This window comes from Bison bison, unplaced genomic scaffold (assembly GCF_000754665.1).
Source record: "Bison bison bison isolate TAMUID 2011002044 unplaced genomic scaffold, Bison_UMD1.0 scf7180017864299, whole genome shotgun sequence".
NCBI classification, from domain to species: Eukaryota; Metazoa; Chordata; class Mammalia; order Artiodactyla; family Bovidae; genus Bison; species Bison bison.
This window is the reverse complement of record NW_011494871.1, coordinates 393355-413581: the sequence shown is the minus strand read 5'-3', so window position 1 is coordinate 413581 and position 20227 is coordinate 393355. Positions and strand designations below refer to the sequence as shown.

The 20227-nt window shown below is 38.2% G+C and overlaps 1 protein-coding gene across 3 annotated transcripts in view; it reads right to left on the bottom strand.

The window, feature by feature from the left end:
* The window catches only part of ZMYM2 (zinc finger, MYM-type 2), a 65867-nt gene that overhangs the window by 41241 nt on the left and 4399 nt on the right, over positions 1–20227 (bottom strand). The window contains exons 2-5 of one of the 3 annotated variants that reach the window (XM_010851174.1): positions 5953–6454; positions 5598–5691; positions 1569–1854; positions 79–244 (exon numbers count right to left, since the gene is read on the bottom strand). In XM_010851174.1, the coding sequence (XP_010849476.1) occupies positions 79–244; positions 1569–1854; positions 5598–5691; positions 5953–6444 (1038 nt within the window). In that variant the 5' untranslated portion in view covers positions 6445–6454. Of the gene's footprint in view, positions 1–78; positions 245–1568; positions 1855–5597; positions 6455–17786; positions 18135–20227 lie in introns of those variants that run through there. The other 2 variants (XM_010851173.1, XM_010851172.1) reach the window with 2 other exon arrangements.

Sequence of the window (20227 nt, the reverse complement as noted above, 5' to 3'; positions counted from 1 at the left end):
AATGATACATCATTAACAGTTAAAGTCATAAATATTCCTATTAATCAGAACTAAGTGATAAAGCACAGAAATACAAACCTCTGTTAGTTTACCACAAATTGTACATCTTGATTTATTCAGAGCTCCTTTAGTAGGATTCTGTTTGTCTTCATAGAGAGACAGACAAGATGTGCTACAGAACTCCTGGAAGGATTCACTTGAGTCCACTTGAGCAACAATGGTTCCTTTCATTGTAGTTATATCTCTGAAAAGCAGCAAAGTCAAGCTCCACTTAAAAATAAATCAAATACAAAAAAAGTAAGTGACATTTTTAACTTCCATAAATTGGAACCATTTTTAGATTCATTACATCACCTTTACTATGTAAAAACTCTTGGTTCATAAAAATATGATGAACATAGAAGCTTGAGAAGCAGTACTATTAAACCCCAGCCACCACTCAATTCATCTTCAAGCTCCTTAACAAGGCTTTCAGACACTGGAAACACTTTAAAAGAAAAGTTTTTGTTATAAATGTGGAGTTTAATGTCAAGGCCTAATTTACTGAGGTATAAACTATGATACCTATGCAATTTTCCTCTCCAGGTAAGCAGAAAGCATGAGATATCTAGGTCACAGGAATACAACATCCTTTTAGAGAGCAAAAGTGAATTTAAATACATCCCATAACCCAGAACAACCCCACTGACCATTCTGTACAGCTCTCAACTACAATTAAAAATGTTAAGAAACAACCACATTGATGACTTTAGAAATTTTCCTTTAATTCTGAATTTTCAGGTCTTACACTACTGCATGCAAGCCTATTACTGTAAAGCAACCAAAAAATGTATAACAATTGCACCAATATTTGAATTTACTAAACTTACACAGAGCACTCAGCCCTTTTCAAATTTCTAAGATCTAAAACATCTTCACAAACATGGGCTGCTCAAGAGATGGTACAGAAAATCCACCTGCTTGACCTTGTACAGAATATGCCATATTCATCTCATTTTTAACTAGTGAGGCCAGACGTAGAAACAGCAGGAGAGGATTCACTACAAGGCTGTCAAAAAATTAGTACCTGAGTCATCAAAAGGTAAGTATTAAAAAATGACCTAAAATTTAAGACAAACATAAATAAATGCATACAATAACCAAAGTTCTGCCAATTTTAAACAATCTTAACATGAAAGTACTCTAAATTTTGACCTATTTTAATACAAAACTAGTCACACATAAATTGTGTAAGAATTTTATCGGGCTAGAACTAAATTCTTATAATTAGTAATGTAAATAAGCATGTATGTATTTTTTACAAACTCAAGAAGTCCAAAGGAGATCACAGATAAAATTAATTACAGGGATCGAGGATCTAAATCAACCCCAAAGCCCATCCAAGTAGGAGGCTCTTTATTCCTAAACCACCTCAGCTTGACAGAGAACACTCTAATGTTCTACAAATTTTAGTATGGCTTAGCTTATGCATTTTCAAAACACGGTGATTCACCTCTAAAACAATTTTTCTCAAATTTTATATCACCAATATTCAACCACATGGAAATATGCTGAAAGGTAAACCTTACTTTTTACACATAACACAAAGTTTCTTTGGAGCAGGCTTGTGAGAGAAGGAAGAAAGGCAGGTGGTAGAACAGAAGAGGTGAGCTGATCCTTTTCGCTGATAAGCTGTCTGTCCCTTCTGCAGAGGTTTTTTGCAGTTTGCACAAGTGACTTTAACTGGTTTAGTGGGTTGCTGTTGGGCAGAAGGCTGGAAAATCTGTTTAGGAAGCGAGGCCACTGGTGATAAAGAATCCACCCCTGGCTGTTTCTGATTACGGGGAAAGGATGCTGACTGGGAGATCCAAGAATCTAAAAAAAAACACACACACATACATTGAAATTTGCATCAGAGAAACATTCTGTACACGTTTCAGACATCAGAAAGGCACAGTACAGCGGACAGTCAAAGGCATAGACTTTGGAGTCAGCATGGCTGACATGCAGGTTTCATTACCTACCAGCCCAGGAAGTTACTCACCTGGAGCCTAACTCGTCTCTCAACTGCAAACAGAAACTTTAAACGAGATAATACATGGTTTAAAAACCAGTGACTGACATATAGGAAGCGCTAAAAAGTATTAGCCATTAGTTATTAAACAGGAAGAACTTACAGAATATGACTTTAAGCAAGGAACACATATATCAACATAAAAGTATAATAAAATCTCGACCAACCAGAACCTTTGACAAATATAACATAGGTTGGATAAAGTTTACAAATGATTATACTCAAAACATCTTTCTAGGAACGTCTCTTGCAGTCCAGTGCTAAGACTCCATGCTTCCACTGCAAGGGGGCATGGGTTTGATCCTTGGTCAGAGAACTAAGATGCCACATGCTGCATGGCACAGCCAAAAAAATTTTAAAATAATAAAAAGTTTAAAATAAATCTTTCTGAGAACAGCTTTTCCATATACATGTTTCATTCCATGGCCTCCAAGTACATCACATAATATCAAAGAAACCAGAGTGTTAAACAGACATGGGGACCAACGCACCATCACCCAGGGGTGCTGCCCCTGCCAGCAGCACAGCCTACCGGGCATGGCACTGAGAGCTGGGAGCCCAATGCTGGGGAGCAGAGGTCCACCCCTCTCTCCTTCACAGACCGCTTCAGTGGGATGAGCAGTGAGTTTCCAGCCCACCACTGGTCACTGCTCCACAGCCTCCCGATGCAACACCAATATGTGTGCTCGTGCTCCGTTGCTCAGTTGTGTCCAGCTCTTTTGCAACCCCATAGACTGTAGCAATACCAATACGGCTAACGTTTTACATTTTGAAACTTTTCATGCTATTGCTTCTAACTTCTACTACTTTGTACTCTTGTAATATTTTTCCTTTCAAGCTCCTTGTGAAATTTGAACTTCCATACAAAAAAGATGTCCTTTTATAAGAAAAACAAAGTACAAAAATATCTAGAGTATGAGGACATTTCTTTACTATCAAAACCTTAAAGAGGGCAAGTTCCTGGTTCTGACCAGTCCATTCATTGACCTAATGGTTTCCAGGTGCTACATATACTGCTAGTCAAATTTTACCTAATCCACAAACCCCTCCAAATAAATCCATACTTTATACAGAGAGTAAACAAAGTGCATTCTGGAATCCTGTCATCCTGATACCATGAGGGCCGGTTTTAATGAAGAGGTAAAAATACTAAAGAACACGAAGAATGCAAATCACTGAAATGGCAGTTCCATCTCATGAAGGGCCGTCAAACAAAAATTTTATTTGAATATATGTTAGAAGGAATAGCTTTTACAACATAAAGTGGATCCTTAGAATTTTCAACTCTGTAGGCTTCTCATTTGAATATATACTTAAAGGAACCTATTTAAACCTAAAATCATCTATTAACTTGACTTTGAAAATTGGCAATTTTTTTTTCAGTTTAGTTTTAGGCCCTGTAAACTAAATACACAGTAGCTCCTTTTAGCTATACTTTAACTCTTACATTTCCCCTACTTTCAAATTTTCACCTCCTCCAACATCAACACACTTTTAGGAATGGAAGGAACTTAAGCATTCTGTCTGAAACCTCTGTTTTACACAAGGGACATCAAGGAATAGAGGTTAATTTGCCAAAGTCATCATTAGTCTAAGAGCCAGCATAAACAGCTAGGATGTTGTAATTCTCCATTACAAACAAAGACCGCAGGTACACACAAGAGCTAATCGGTAAACTCAGGAGCAAGAGGTGTATCTGTCTGGCTTTCTGATGCACACTTGACATTCCCTGACTCAGCAACAGTCCTCAAGTACTAGGGGTCCCAAGACACATGGATAAGAATATTCTTAAGAGTTATTTAAATACTAAAAACTGGAATTGAACTAAACAGAGAATTACCAAATGCAAACATATACTCTTGATATGGTCAAAAGTTAAAGATCTACTGTTTATTTAAAGGGGAGGGAGGAAGGGAAAGTGTGCAAAGCTAGACCTATCCTGCAATCTCAGGTTACAATTAAATGTACCTTCCTCAACAGTAAAGACTGCACACTATGTTCTGTTTCATACATTTTTAATATATTTAAAATTATAAGAGACAAAATAGCTGTTTTGAAACTAATTTGACTATTATCATGTCTTAAACTTTTATAAAAAGTGAGCCAGTAGGAAAGATATTCTAATATACAGCTGATAGCAGTTTAAATTGGTAAAACCTTTCCAGAAGGCAGCATGACAAACTATTTCCACAACTTAAAAATGCTCTCACAAATTCACGTACACATATGCACATCAATGACCTACCAACAAATATATGTAAATACATACAAGGGGAAATGGTCTTGGGAGACATTAGAATTTTTCAAAACTGAGTATTAAGAAACACACTTTTTTCAAAATCATTATAAACCAGAACCTTTTTATAACCAATGATCTTTGGACAGATAGAAGCAGTGACAGTCTCTGACCCAGTAACTTTACTTCTAGGAGTAAATGCTAAGAAATCGTCAGAAATTTGAGGGGAAAAAAGTTCATCATATACCAACAACAGCAAAAAAGGAAAATGGTGTAAAAGCCAAATATGGCGACTGGTATAATGAAACCCACTGTGCAGTCATTACAACTTCCATGTATAAACAATTTTAGTGATATGAAAAAATACAGAGCCACATTAAGTGGAGGGAAAACAAGAAAGAACATTATGAAGAACTTCACTCAAGCAAATTAAGAAGTACAAAGGAGAAAGAATGACAACCAGCCGCTCAAACCATTATCAACAGTGGTAGGTAACCTTCAGTTAATCACCTATAAGGGTTTCTCCCCCCCATTTTTTAATTATGGATTTTCCAAATATTCTTCAGTAATTAGACATTACTATCATAACCGAAAAGAATAAGTAAGAAAAACAACTAGCATTTCACAAAACATTCTACACAGCTTCGGTTTCAGTCATTTCTTATTATTCCCCACAATCCTAGGCTGATAAAGTTGCTAACAAGCTTAAAATGATGAAGCCTAAGAAGAGAAGGTACACGAGAGACAGGCAGGCCTCACGTGGTCGGGAAAAGCCACAGAACTCTTCTCACAGTTTCCACAGAATAAAGCTGCCTGCAGAAAGTATTTTCAAATAGTCAAGAAATTTACCAATCTTTACATATTAAAAAAAAATTAGTGCTAATAAGTAAAAATTAAAATCAGACAGGCAATCAAAATTAAAACACAAATCTAAACGCAATTACACAACATTATATTGCTCCTCACATGTACTAAATATCTTTTCGTTCTCTATTTGCACATTAAAACCATACCATTAAAAACACACGAGCATAAAATGAGTACATGACAAATAGGATGCCAAATTATTAGAATATGGTGACTATAAAGAGTATTTTGTTCTGATTAATTTTCCAATACTCTACAGAGAAATATTACATACATAGTTTACATCTCTTATTAGTTAAAATTTGAAACTTGAAAGTCAATAGAATTAACACATCTTACATGAGTAAACTAACCAAAGTAGCACCAATTAGGACAATGAAAGAAGAACCTGCCTGTAAACAACCCCTAAAGGGGGAGCGGGAGAGGATCCTCACTGCTTACCAGGGTTGTGATGAGCTGCAGACTCTCCGTTCTGAAATGCGTCTCCTGCCACATTCATTCTACCAGGATTGAAAGGTCCTACTGCAGTCTTGGTCTGTGAAGTTAAAGACGGGGTGTATGTTTGCATATTAACACCAAAATTACTTGACTGCAGTCCATTAGAGACATCTCCCAAGCTGGCATTCTGCAGGGATGTTACGTGTGTGATCATCAGGTTCATGTCTCTCCCGTCAGTGTGTTCTAACTGGCCATCACTCACAGAGCCGACGCCTGTTTCTAAGGTCGTAACGTTAGCGATCTGAATCTCAGAGTCTGGTTCTGTGGTGATACCACTATTACCCATTCCTGCATTTACCTTACTTCTTGAAAAACTGGAAGGGGAGAAATCCACATCATTGGTTCTGTTTTTAGACTCAGATGGTCTCTGTTCAATAAAACTGGAGGAATTTTTCTCTTGCCCTTGATTTGTTTCCATATCCTCCTCATCATCAATGACAATCGTCTCACTTACACTCCCCTTCTGAGAAGCCAATTCTTTTGAGGAAGGAAGAATTTTGGAATCATTTCCTGGCAGCTCTTCATTTTTCGATGATGTAAATGTTATGGTTCTTTGATCAGCCACCACTGGTGCACAAGGAGGAGGTGGTTGTACTGGTTCAATAAACACAACATCATCATCGTCTTCCACTGATGAGCTCTGAAATTTATTAGATCTATTCACTAAAGGATTAGGTGGCCCACTAAACGAATTTCCTACATCCGTGAGACTAGCTGCCATGGCTGTCCTCCCCAACAGAACAGGAGTCTGATCAGTCACTTCCAATCCTCCTGCTGAACCTGTGTCCATGCCAAAGACCCTGTTAAGGAGACAGAAAAAAGACACACGTTACAATTGTCAGTATATGGCTTTTGATGCGACTCAAATTCAAAGAATTTTTTGAAGGTACTTTTACTTTCTTTCTTACTCTAAGTAACAACGATTCTTATCGATGATCCAGGAAAAATTTGATATCCATTCTGTGATCTTCCCTCATTCACTAATCATTTCATATAGTTTATGTGATATAAAAATAACATGCGATATAAAAATACAGGTAATTATACAATTTTCAGTAAGAATATGCAGTATATTTGCAACCTTCTCTTCTCTACCACTGCCTACCCTATAAATTTTAACACTGAAAACATACATAAATCGTTCCACACACATGTGAACAAAAAAATAACTAAAATCTGATCATGACAATCTCTTGATATTTATCCTTATTCACTGTATCGAATAAAATGACATAATTTAATCTCCAACTTTGCTTACCTTTTTTTTTTAAAATCCACTGTTCTCACATTCCCTGGCTCCCATGTAGCTGCGTGATTAAATCCTTCTGAAAATCTGAAATCTTTGCCAACCGCATCCACAAAGCATAAATGCCCACTGCCCTGCCCTTCATGTCCATCTATTGGGCTGCATAACAGTCCTGACGACATCAGATACTAAGCCCTGGAACCTGTAACTGTTACCTTACAAGGAAAGGGGGTCTGTGCAGAGATGATGATGAGAAAGGACTTAAAAATGGGCTTGGCTGGGTGGGCCCTGCACACACCTCTTGTACCCCATCAAGAGGTGGAGGAGATGACAGGCACTGAGACCAGAGGCGGCTGCGGAGAGGGAACGACACAGCCCAGCATGTCACAGCACCAAAACCTACAGGAGGTGAAGAGCGAGCCCTCCCCAGAGCCCCTGGGCAAGCTTAGCTCTGGTCACACCTTGGCTTGAGCCCCAGGCCACCAATTTCTGACTTGTGACTTCCAGTTTTAAACTGCTAAGTTTGTGGTAATTTGTTACAATAGTCCTAGGAAAATATTATCTGCCCCTTGGTTACATCTTTAAAATAACCCTGATATAGCTGTAATATTTGTCCATGTTCATGATTTAGAAATTGTGGCTTAGAGACGCTAACTAACCAAGTCACACAGCTAGAATGCATCCCCAGGTTTTCACCGCAACAGTCCAAACTCCTCATGACTCTGCCACAGTCGACTCGTATTTCTGAGCACTTACTACACAGGCAGAGGTGTGCCGAGGCCAAAGAGATAGCAGCAAGTTAACAGTAAAACAGTCAGAAAGGAGAAAAATAAGTTACTGAGCAGATAGACGATGAGGTGATGGGCACGGATAGTAGCAGACCCAGTCCTGAACATGGATCACCTTCATCTCAGAGGCTAAACTGGAAAAAAACAAGAAGGGAAAATGCAGGGTGAGTACAGACTGCAGGTCAATTTGCACAAAGACAGGACCGTGAAGTGGTTTGTACCCTACACCTTCACAGGAGACAAGACTGCAGCTGTGCAGGTGTGGAAACCTGGTCTAAGGGCCCAGTGCCAACTGTGAACTGCCTGGTAACCCTTCTTCTCTCATAAGGCCACTCAACCCAGTCTGATAACACAGAAGCTTACAAACAAACACTGCTTCATCTATACAGCCATTTGCTTACACTGCGACAAAAGCCTCTGGACGGAAGACGATCACCCTAATATAAATAATTATCATGTTGACAGATGGCTGACAGGCATGAAGAAACTATTCAGTGTGTGTTTTGGTGCATTTTCTGAATTTGTGAGCATGACTTCTCACTTATTAAGTTAAAATTTAAATTTTAGAAAAAACAATGGGTAACAGGATGAAGAAAAAAGACCGAAGACCTCTGTGAGCAGGTGATACTTCACTGAGACCTGGAATGATGAGCAAGAGCTAACTGGGAAACTGGAGTGAGGGCAGCTCCCAAAGAAGCCCAACGGGAACAAGGCTGACACTTCCAGCACTAGGGTGAAGGCCAAACATGGCTGGAACAAGGTCCAGGTCCATGGAAGGGAACAGGATGAGAGGAGATACAAAACAAGCAAAGAACTCACCAAAGTCAGCAAGTCAGGTTAATAGTTGCATTCAACAAAGATTTATGGAGCACCCAGTATATACAAGACACAGTCTGAGGCGTTGAGAAAAATCAACAAACCAAACAGGTCAATACCCCTGCCATGAGAAATCATGAACCTGGGAGTCACTTGATGGACTAGTGGTTAGGACCCCAGGCTTTCACTGCCGAGGCCTGGACTCAAGCAACCACTAGGAGCTATTCTAAAATTCCACAAGCCAGAAAAAAAAAAAAAAAAAACCTGTGAATCACTATGTTGTACACTTCAAACTTTCAGAATATCATAAATTAGTACTTCAATTAAGAAAAAGCAGTAGCTCAGATATATACATCAAAAGTGCCCAAGGTTCCAAGACAATGTCAGGACTCTACACATTCTGCACAAAGCTTGGCTCCAAGGCTTCCCTGGTGCTCTAGTGGCTAGGATCCACCGGCCAATGCAGGGGACACAGGTTCAGCCCCTGATCCGGGAAGATCCCATGTTCAGTGGAGATTCTGCACCCATGCTCCGCAACTACTGAGCCAGCACCACAGAGCCCACAAGCCACAACGACTGAAGCCCACACTGTAGAGCATGTGCTCCACTGTAAGAGAAGCCACCGCCATGAGAAGTCCACACACCACAGAGAAAGCCCACACAGCAATGAAGACCCAGCACAGCCAAAAATAAATAAATCTTTTATTTTTTTAAAAAAGCTTGATCCTACAACTCTCTTCATTCTTCTTGTTTAAGCTGTTTGTTTCAGGATGGAAGATATAATATTGGAAAATGAGAAAAGATACATTTATATCTGCTTAAGGAAAATAGATAATTTCATTTAAAAATTTAAGGGGTGACTATTTTGCCTTACTCAAAGACCTAAAAATTATCATTCTAAGCTCTAAGACACTTTAAGTATTATTATTATTTTTTTTTAGCTGCACCATGCAGCATTCAGGATTTTAGTTCCCCAACCAGTGATTGAACCCAGGCCCTTGGCAGTGAGAGTGCAGAATCCTAACCACTGGACCACCAGGGAATTTCCCTAAGACACTTTAAATACACTTTCAAATATTAAAATATATACTATATTAACCTAATAAGGAAGACTTGTTTATGGTAAAACAACAGCATATGCTGGGAGAAACCTTCATACAAGGCCTTCACTTAACTTTAAGTAAACATAAAAAATTTTTAACCTCGCTACAGGAAGTTTTAAATGCTGAAATAAATTGAATGACATTTGATTCAAAAATTTAATAACTGATTCAATTAGGTTCTCTTAAAATACAAGTACATTCATCCAGTAATAGTTAACATGTATTTAATACTTATTATGCACCAAATATTCATGACGATTAAACATTTAAGCAACCCAATGAAAAGTAAAATCATTATCTCCCTTATACAGATTTTTTTAAAAATGCAATCATCTAAAGTAAACTGCCCAGGACTTCCCTGGTGGTCAAGTGGTTAAGAGACACCACTGAAGGAGGCATGGGTTTGACCCCTGGTCAGGGAACTAAGATCCCACATACCACAGACAAAAAAAACTTAAAGTAAGCTGCCAAGACCACGGTGAGAAAATGGGAGAGGTCAGGATCTGAATATTTGTAACTACTATATAATATGTTATTATTAAACAATAAAATAATATAGCACAACTCATTAATTAAACAAAAAAAAAAAGAACACACCATTCAATAAAAAAGTAACCAAATCAGTATGTGAAAAATACAAGTATCAAAAGCAAGAAATACCAAGCCCAAAGTGCCAGGGTAAGATGAGATGTAACACAAATGGAACTGACTTGTAGTTAACATCTATCTGTCAGAAGGAAGGAAGGATCTTCATCAACGTAACAATTTTCAGAAGAATGTGGTGTAAATCCATTGAACTTAGGGAATGCAAAGGCTTTTAAAGCATGAGTTTTTTGGATCTTTTCTATATTTCAGCATACCTAAAACAAGATGACAATTTCTGGGGCTTAAGACAGAACTGAATCCCCAGTGCCCTCTGGTGGCCGTGAGGTATCCCCTCATGTCTCCTCCCAGTGTAACCGTGGGGAGAGGAGACTTCTCTTGCTGCACAGTTCTTTGCAGTAACCCACGCTTCAAAACAGAGTAATTACTCACCCGTAACAGTTCTTTCCAAATCCTAGACTATAAATGTGGTCACTTCTATACGCCACAGAGAATATGCTTCAACTACCACTCACTGAGCCCTATAAAGAAAAGACAATCTAATTCAAGTTGGTCACTTCGACCTTATCCAAATAAAATCTATTCCCTTCAGCCACTTTTCTACACTAAATCAATTCTAATTATCTATTTAACACCAAGTAAATAACTTCAGTTTTCTGGGTTTCAATTTTCCCTAAAATAAATGGCATTTATTTTATGGTTTTTCTTAGAATTTAAAAAGATAACTGAATGTGAAAATCAATTAACACATTGTTAACTCCTAACAATCACCAGGCAGTTTTGTCTGTACCTCAAGATTTTGGTTAAGTTTCTAATTCATTTTTAGGCTTCCTTGCGATACTGCTTCACTGTTATGGACCACATGCTTGTGTTCCCCCTTCAAATTCATGAGACGGTATAAGGAGGCGAGGCCTCTACAAGAAGATTAAGTCAGGAAGGTGGGGGGGCCCTCATGAGTGAGATGAGTGACTGTTTTATAAAAGACACCAGAAAGCTCCCTCTCCCACCACATGAGGACACAGCACGAAGAGGGAAGCCTGTCTGTGAACAGGAAGCAAGCCCTCACCAGCACCTGGTCTGCAGAAGCCCCAACCATGGGCTTTCCAGCCTCCAGAACTCTGAGACATGAAGGTCTATTGTCTCTGGTACTTCAGTTATACCAGCCCAAGTAGACTGAGACAATCGTCATAAATTATAAATGCTTTCACAGCTTTACCTGGTCTTTGATTCCATGAGAATCAATTAACCCCAATACTTGATGTTCTCATGAAAAAAAGAAAAGGTAGTTAAAAAATAAAATGTTTGGGACTTCCCTGATGGTCCAGTTGGTTAAGATTCTGTGTTTCCAATTCAGGGGGCATTAATTCTATCCCTGGTCAGGGAACTAAGAACCCACATGCCACATGGCATGGCCAATAAATAAATAAAATGTTGACATTCATTACAATAAAGTATTACTAGTAGGTAAGAAAATCTGGTTAACTTTCAATGAAAATCACAAAGAAAGCATTTCAAATGATTCAAGAAAAATATTCATTCATCATTTTCTCACTGATGAGCCCAAGCTTTCTAGGTACCAAAGGAGGTGCAAAGAAAGCTAAGGCAAATTCGTCTCTACAGTAAAGGCTATTATTCAACATGTGTTTATGGCACCTATAATAGTTCTGAGGCAGTAAGACAAATTAAACTTTTTTAAAATAAAAATCCCTGGGAATTCCCTGGTGGTCCAGTGGTTAGGACTTTACACCTAACCACTGCCACTATCTAACCCTGTGCTTCCAATGTAGGGGGCATAAGTTTAATCTCTGGTTAGGGAACTGAGATCCTGCAGGCCCTGTGGTGCAAGCCCCCAAAAAGTAAACAAACAACTGGAGAGGGTGTGGACAAAAGGGAACCCGCCTACACTGTTGGTGGGAATACAGACTAGTGCTGCCACTATAGAAAACAGTATAGAGGTTCCTTAAAAAAAAAAACTAAAAACAGAGCTATCATATGATCCAGCAATCCTACTTCTGAGCACGTATCTGGAAAAGATGAAAACTCAAACTAGAAAAGATACATATGCACCTCAATGCTCATAGTAGCACTATTCACAAGAGCCAAGATATGGAAGCAATCTAAGTGTCTACTGACAGGGAAATGGATACAGATATGGTGGATATATACACAGTAAAATATTACTCAGTCAGAAGAAAGAATTCACATCAACATAGACGGACCTAGAGATTATCATACTAAATGAGGGAAGTCAGATAAAGACAAATGTCATATGACATCACTTGTAGAATCTAAAGAATGATACAAATTTAGACTCATAGACACAAGATAAACTTATGGTTACCAAAAGGGAAAGGGGGATGGAGGTGGATAAGTTAGTTTGGGATTAACAAATACACAGTATTGGGACTTCTCTGGCAGTCCAGTGGTTTAAGACTTCAACTTCCAATGCAGTGGGTGCAATCCCTGGTTAGGAATCTAAGCAGCTAAGATCTCACACTGTCTCCTGGCCAAAAAACCAAAATATTAAAACAGAAGCAACACTGTAACAAATCTAGTAAAGACTTTAAAAATGGTCCACAGGGGGGAAAAAAAAGTCTTTAAAAAAAAAAACACATAGATACACACTATATATAAAATAAACAAGGACCCACTGTAAAGCACAGGGAATTACAGTCAATATCTTACAGTAACTTATAATAGAAAAGAATACAAATAAGAATATATATATAAAACTAAAATCACTTCACTGTATACCTGAAAACTAACACAACACTGTAAATCAATTATACTTCAATTAAAAAAAAAAATAACCAAACAAAAATCCTGGAGATGAAAAATTTAATAGCAGAAAAGAAAAAAGTCACTAGAGGGGATTAACAGCAGATGTAAGCAAGCAGAAGAATCAGTAAAATGAAAGGCAGGATAATTAAAATTATCCAGTCTGAAGAGCAAGAAAACAAGAATGAAGAAAAATGAATAGAGCCTAAGAATCTGTGAAACACCACTATGTGCACCAATATATATAACAAAAAGAGACAGAAAAGAACAAAAAACATTTGAAGAAATAATGGCTATAAACTACCCAAATATGATGAATATAACGAGGATAAACACATACACCCAAGAAGCTCAATTCCAAGATGGCCATACCAAGACAGTAATAATCAAATTGTGGACCCAACAGTAAAAGAGAATTTTGAAGTAAGAGAAGTAAGGGAGAAGTAAGATCCATATGCAATGGATCCTCATCACCAGATTTCTCATCCAAAATCATGGATGTGAAAAGCTATGGCATGATATTTAAAATGATGGGAAAAAAAAAACTGTCAACCAAAAATTCTATATCCAACAAAATATTCCTCCAAACATGAGAAGTTAAGACAGTCCCCAGAAAAACAAAGGTGAATTTATTACCTGCAAACCTACCCAATATGAAATGCTAAAGGGAATTCTTCAAGCAAAAATATAAACTACAGAGTAAGTTGAAGCTCTAAGAAATACAGAACACAAATGAATACATTTAAAAAAAGCAACAGGAAGCCAGTATTAATGTATCTTTGGTTTATAACTACTTATTGCCCTATGATTTAAAAGGCAAAAGCATACAATAATAATTATCAATATGTTAATGAACACACACATATAAAGATGTTATTGGCAACAAACCTAATGTAAAGGGAAGGACAGAGATGTGTAACAGGCAGAGCATTCACAGATTGTTCAAATGAAGAGTATCATTCCTAGTAAGCTGTTGTAATACTAAGATTCTTGTTTTAATCCTCAAAGTAACCATTATAAAAATAATTATAAACTAATCAGGAAAGAAAGGAATCAAAATGGTACACTAGAAAAAATTAAACACAAGAGAAGGTGATAATAAAAGAAACGGGGGGGTTGCGGATTTAAGACAAACAGAAAACAAGCCACAAAATGGTGGAGGTAAACTTCTCCTTACTCCTTTCAAACAATTACTTTAAATGTAAATAGACTAAATTACTGAAAGAGCTTAGGCTGGATAAAAAGACACACATAACCCATCTATATTCTATCTAGAAGAGACTCATCTTAGATAAAAAAAAATACAAGGAGGTTGAAAGTAGGATAGAAAAGATATCCCATGCATATAATACCCAAAACAGAAATGCAGTGGATGTGTGGATATTGGACAAAATAAACGTTAAGTCAAAAAAGCTAACAAGAGGGTTTCCCCAGTGGCCCAATGGTAAAGAATCCATCTTGTAAATACAGGAGACACAGGTTCAATCCCTGATCCAAGAAGATCCCACATGACACAAAGCAACTAAGCACTTGAGCTACAACTACTGAGCCTAGCTCTAGAGCCTGGCAACTGCAACTACCGAGGCCCGCACACCCTAAAGCCTGTGCTTCACAACAAGAGAAGGCCCGAGCACCACATCTAGAGAGTAGCCCACAGAGCAACAAAGGGCCAGCACAGGCAAAAATAAATAAATAATTTTTAAAGCCCTGATTAAAAAGAGAAACTTGGGAAATGAGAAAATACTCATGAGACAAAAGAAGACAAAAACACAACAAATTGAAACTTAAGGGATGCAGTGAAAGTTTTATTCAGCAGATAACTTACTGCTATTAACACCTACATTAAAAATCTCAAACCAATAAACTTTACACCTTAAGAAATCAGAAAAAGAGCTAAATAAACTAAAACTAGCAGAAAGAATGCAGTAATAAAGATCAGTGCAGATACACAAAACAAAGAACAGAAAAATAAAGGAAGGGCTTCCCAGGTGGCGCTAGTGGCAAAGAATCTGCCTGCCAATGCAGGAGACATAAGAGACATGGGTTTGATTGCTGGGTCCGGTAGATGCCCTGAAGGAGGGCATGGCAACCCACACCAATATTCTTGCCTGGAGAATCCCATGGACAGAGCCTGTATAGTCCATAGGGTCACAAAGAGTTGGACACGACTGAGGCAACTTCACACACACACACACACACACAATCCAGTACAAAATAAAAAAGGGGGAAAAAAAAGAGTGAAAAAAAATGTTTTAATAAAAGAAAAAATAGAGGAAACACAAAATTACAAATATGTGGCTCCTTGAAAAAATTAACAAACCTTTAGCTATACTGACAAGGAAAAAACTCTAAAGTTATTAAAATCAGAAACAAAGAGAATTCTCTGGTGGTCCAGTGGTTAGGACTTGGCCCTTTCACTGCCAGGGCCCACGTTCGATCCCTGGTCCAAGAACTAAGATCGCACAAACCAAGCAGTGCAACCGAAAGAGAAAGAAATTGACATGTGACTAGCATAACAAATATAATTTTTAAAAAAAAATCAGAAATATTAATAAGGTATCACTACTGACTTTATAGAAATGACTGAATATAATTTCGCAATTATATGCCAAAAAACTGGACAACCCAAAATAAAAAATTTTTAAAAACGGGTAAATTTTTAACACAAATTACAAAAACTGACTCAAGAAGAAACACAAAATCTGAATTATAACATGCAAAGAGACTGAATAAGTAATCAAAAAATCTCCCAATAAAGAAATTCACCAGGTTCACCAGGTGAAGTCTACCAAACATTTAAAGAAGAATTAACACTGTTCTTTCTCAAATTCTTTCTAATGATGTTCAACATAATCAGTCATTAGGGATATGCAAATCAAACCAGGAAAGATATCACATCCATCAGGATGGCTACTATCAAAATAAACAAAAAGTAACAATATCAGTGAAGGGAAATTGGTTAGCTGATTGAAGAAAGGGTGATTCCTTGTGCACTGCTATTGGGAATGTAAAAAGGTGCCACCACTATTCACAACAGAATGGAGGTTATTCAAAAAATTGAAAAATGGAATTACCATAAAATTCAGCAGTCCCACTCTAGGTATACTATATCCAAATATTTTCTCTATAGTTAATCACAGTTGTATGTACCATATGTATCTATCAATATTAAGGGATTTAGTCAGCATTTCATTGAATTTAGACATATTTGAGGACAAAAAAAAATTAATCTTTTACATTATTCAAGTCTTCCCATTCAGATATATGTAAATCTGTCCATTCTGGTTTTCTTACATGTCTGACTATATTATTTTACAATTTGCTTCATAAAATTCTTGCATTTTTGTTATAGTTGTTCCCATTGCTTGCAATAGTAAAATGGATTTTTCCCATTACATCATAAAATGTTTACATAGCAAAGAAACACTATAAATAAGGTGCAAAAATATGAAAAAGACACATGCTATATAATGTATATATACTTGTAATTGAAATAACAAGAACTGATTTCCATACTTTAGAAAGAAGACAAATTAAACTGACAAAACTTTAACTATTTGATAACATTCAGTGTTGGCAAGAACATGGAAAAACTAGTAGAAAGGGCAGTGAGTTTTGTGGTCCAGTCGAAAGCAATCTGGCAGCGTCTATAAAAACGTGTAATATGCACGTGTGCGTGCTCAGTCGCTAAGTTATGTCCAAGTCTTTGGGACCACATGGACTATCGCCAATCAGGCTCAACTGTCCTGGGATTTTCCAGGCAAGAGTACTGGAGTGGGTTGCTATTTCCTCCTCTGGGAGATCTTGCTAACCCAGGGATAGAACCCCTGTCTCCTCTGTCTCCTGTATTAGCAGACGGGTTCTTTACCATGGAGCCACATGCTGACTGGTTCTCCAGAATCTCCCCCAGAGAAAACACACATGAACCCAAAGAAACTACTTCACATATATTTCATGCAGCACTGTAAATAACAAAAAAACCCAAATAGATTAAATGTCCACCAATGGAATATCTGAACTGCTAAAAAAGTGCATGTCATGAAGTGCCACACAGCATTTTAAAAAGAAATCCTTACATACTAACTCAGAAAAATGTCTAAGACATACTACTAAGTGAAAAAACCAAGACGCAGTAAGATGTATATAGTTGTTTATTATTGTTCACTCACTAAGTCATGTCTGTGTCTGACTCTTTGAGGCACCATGGACAGTACCTGTGGTATACCAGGCTCCTCTGTCCTCCAGTATCTCCAGACTTTGCTCAGATTCATGTCCATTGAGTTGGTGATGCTATCTAACCATCTCATCCTCTGCTGCTCCCTTCTCCTTTTGCCCTCAATCTTTCCCAGCATCAGGGTCTTTCCCCATGAGTTGGCTCTTTGCATCAGGTGGCCAAAATATGGCATATAGCACACATGTTTTCAACATGCACATATAAGTTTAATTTATTATTACAGGTACATGTTAATATATGCCCAGGAAGGATTTAGAGTAATACACACTAAATTGGTACTACTACTAATCTCTGAGCAAGTGAGGAAAGCAGCCAGGAGATCGATGATAGATGAACACAGATTATGACTTCATGTTGCTTACCATATAGCCACAAAATCCCTTTTAAGAAAATCTCTTAATATCTTTATCAGATATGGGACAATGCTACTCTGGTTTTAGAAGCTGATAGGAATTATTTAATTAACATACTAAAAATCCATTCAAGGGCTATGCCAGCATCTAAAAACTAATCTCTTCTGATTTAGTAAATAAATGAATAAATCAATTAATTGATTCAAGTTACCTCTAGAGTGTAGAATTTCCAAGTTAAGGAATAATCTCTTCTTTTCCATAGGGTCAAACTTTAACTGCAAGATAATTTCAAATAATTTTAACTTTCTCTGGGGATCTCATCCACTCCCCTGATTTTAAATAAAACCTCAATGCCCAGACTGATTAACTCATCTCAGTCGAGGTGTCTCAAAGCCCCAAACCACCTACTCCCAATATCCAAGTCATCTGAATTTCCTTTCACCGTTTTTACCCCTCCTCCAATCTTTGCCATTTGGGGGAAGTTAATGTATCTAGCTTCCCAGGTGGCTCAGTGGAAAAGAACCCGACTGTCAAGCAGGAGACTTGGGTTCAGTCCCTGGGCTGGGAAGATCTCCTGGAGAAGGAAGTGGCAACCCACTCTAGTATCTTGCCTGGAGAATCCCTATCCATGGACAGACGAGACTGGCGGGTACAGTCCATGCAGGTGGCAGAGAGTCAGACAGGACTGAGGACGGAGCACACATGGTTGTCTGCGTATGTGCCCTGGACCTGACACTCTAAGGCTCCTCCTGACCTCACCCTGCTAACAACAGGCTCCTCACACTTCTGCTGAATTTGCGCTACTACCACCACACAGAACTGAGGCTTGTGGACCAGCCTAACACACTGGTCAGTACAATTCACACATTAATCTGCTGAAGACCTTGGCAACATAAGGAAAGGGATTATCAAAAATGTCAATTGCTTATTTATGTATTTATTTGGCTGCATTGGGTCTTAGTTGCAGCATGTGGGATCTAGTTCCCTGACCAGGGATCAAACTGAGCCCCTGTATTAGGAGCTTGGAGTCGTAGCCACTGGACCACAAAAGAAGTTCCCAAAATGTCAACTGTTGATAATAGTATATATGCAAAATGACTAGTATGCTGAGAATGAAAAAAATCATAATGTTATTTTAAAAATACAAATCTTGAGGGACCTCATAAACTTTTTTCTGTCTGAAACCTCTAGCTGTGCATCACAATCTTACTTAAAATACTTAACTTAAAAACCTCAACACCTGCTTCACTGACTATGCCAAAGCTTTGACTGTGTGGATCACAGTGTGAAAAAGTCCTTAAAGAGATGGGAATATCAGACCACCCTACCTGTCTCCTAAGAAACCTGTATGCAGGTCAAGAAGCAACAATTAGAACCAGACATGAAACAACTGATCAGTTCCAAATTGGGAAAGGAGTATGACAAGGCTGTATTCTGTTGCCTTGTTTATTTAACTTACATGCAGAGTATATCGTGTGAAATACTAGGCTGGATGAATCACATGCTGGAATCAAGAGTGCTGGGAGAAATATCAACAACCTCAGATATTCAGATGATACCATTCTAATAGCAGAAAGTGAAGAGGAACTAGAGAGCCTCTTGATGAAATTAAGATGCTTGATGAAAGTGAAAGAGGAGAGTGAAAAAGCTGCCTAAAAATTCAACATTCAAAAAACTAAGGTCATGGCATCTGGTCCCACCACTTTATGGCAAAATAGAAGGAAAAAGTGGAAGCAGAGACAGATTTTACTTTCTTGGGCTCCAAAATCACTGTGGACAGTGACTGCAGCCATGAAATTAAGATGCTTGCTCCTTGGAAGAAAAGCTATGACAAACCTAGACAGCATATTTAAAAGTGGAGGCTTCACTTTGCCAACAAAGGTCCATACAGTCAAAGCTATGGTTTTTCTAATAGTCATGTATGGATGTGAGAGCTGAACCACAAAGAAGGCTGAATGCCAAAGAACTAATGCTTTCGAACTATGGTGCTGGAGAAGACTCCTAAGAGTCAAACCAGTCAACCCTAAATGAAATCAACCTTGAGTATTCATTGGAAGGACTGCTGCTGAACCTCCAATACTTTGGATACCTGATGTGAAGACCTGACTTACTGAAAAAGACACTGACACTGTGAAAGATTGAAGCCAAAAGGAGAAGGGGGTGGCAGAGGATGAGATGATTAGATAGTGTTACCCACTCAATGCATATGAATTTGAGCAAAATCTGGGTGATGGTGGAGGACAGAGGAGCCTAGTGTGCTGCCATCCACGGGCTTGCAAAGAGTCGGACATGACTTAAGAGACTGAACAACAACTGCTACACATTACAACTCTAGACTTCAATAAAGAAAGTGAAGTCGCTCGGTCGTGTCCGACTCTTTGTGACCCCATGGACTGTAGCCTACCAGCTTCTCTGTCCATGGGATTTTCCAGGCAAGGGTACTAGAGTGCGGAGAAGCCAATGGCACCCCACTCCAGTACTCTTGCCTGGAAAATCCATAGACAGAGGAACCTGGTAGGCTGCAGTCCATGGGGTCGCTAAGAGTCGGACATGACCGAGCAACTTCACTTTCACTTTTCACTTTCATGCACTGGAGAATGAAATGGCAACCCACTCCAGTGTTCTTGCCTGGAGAATCCCAAGGACAGGGGA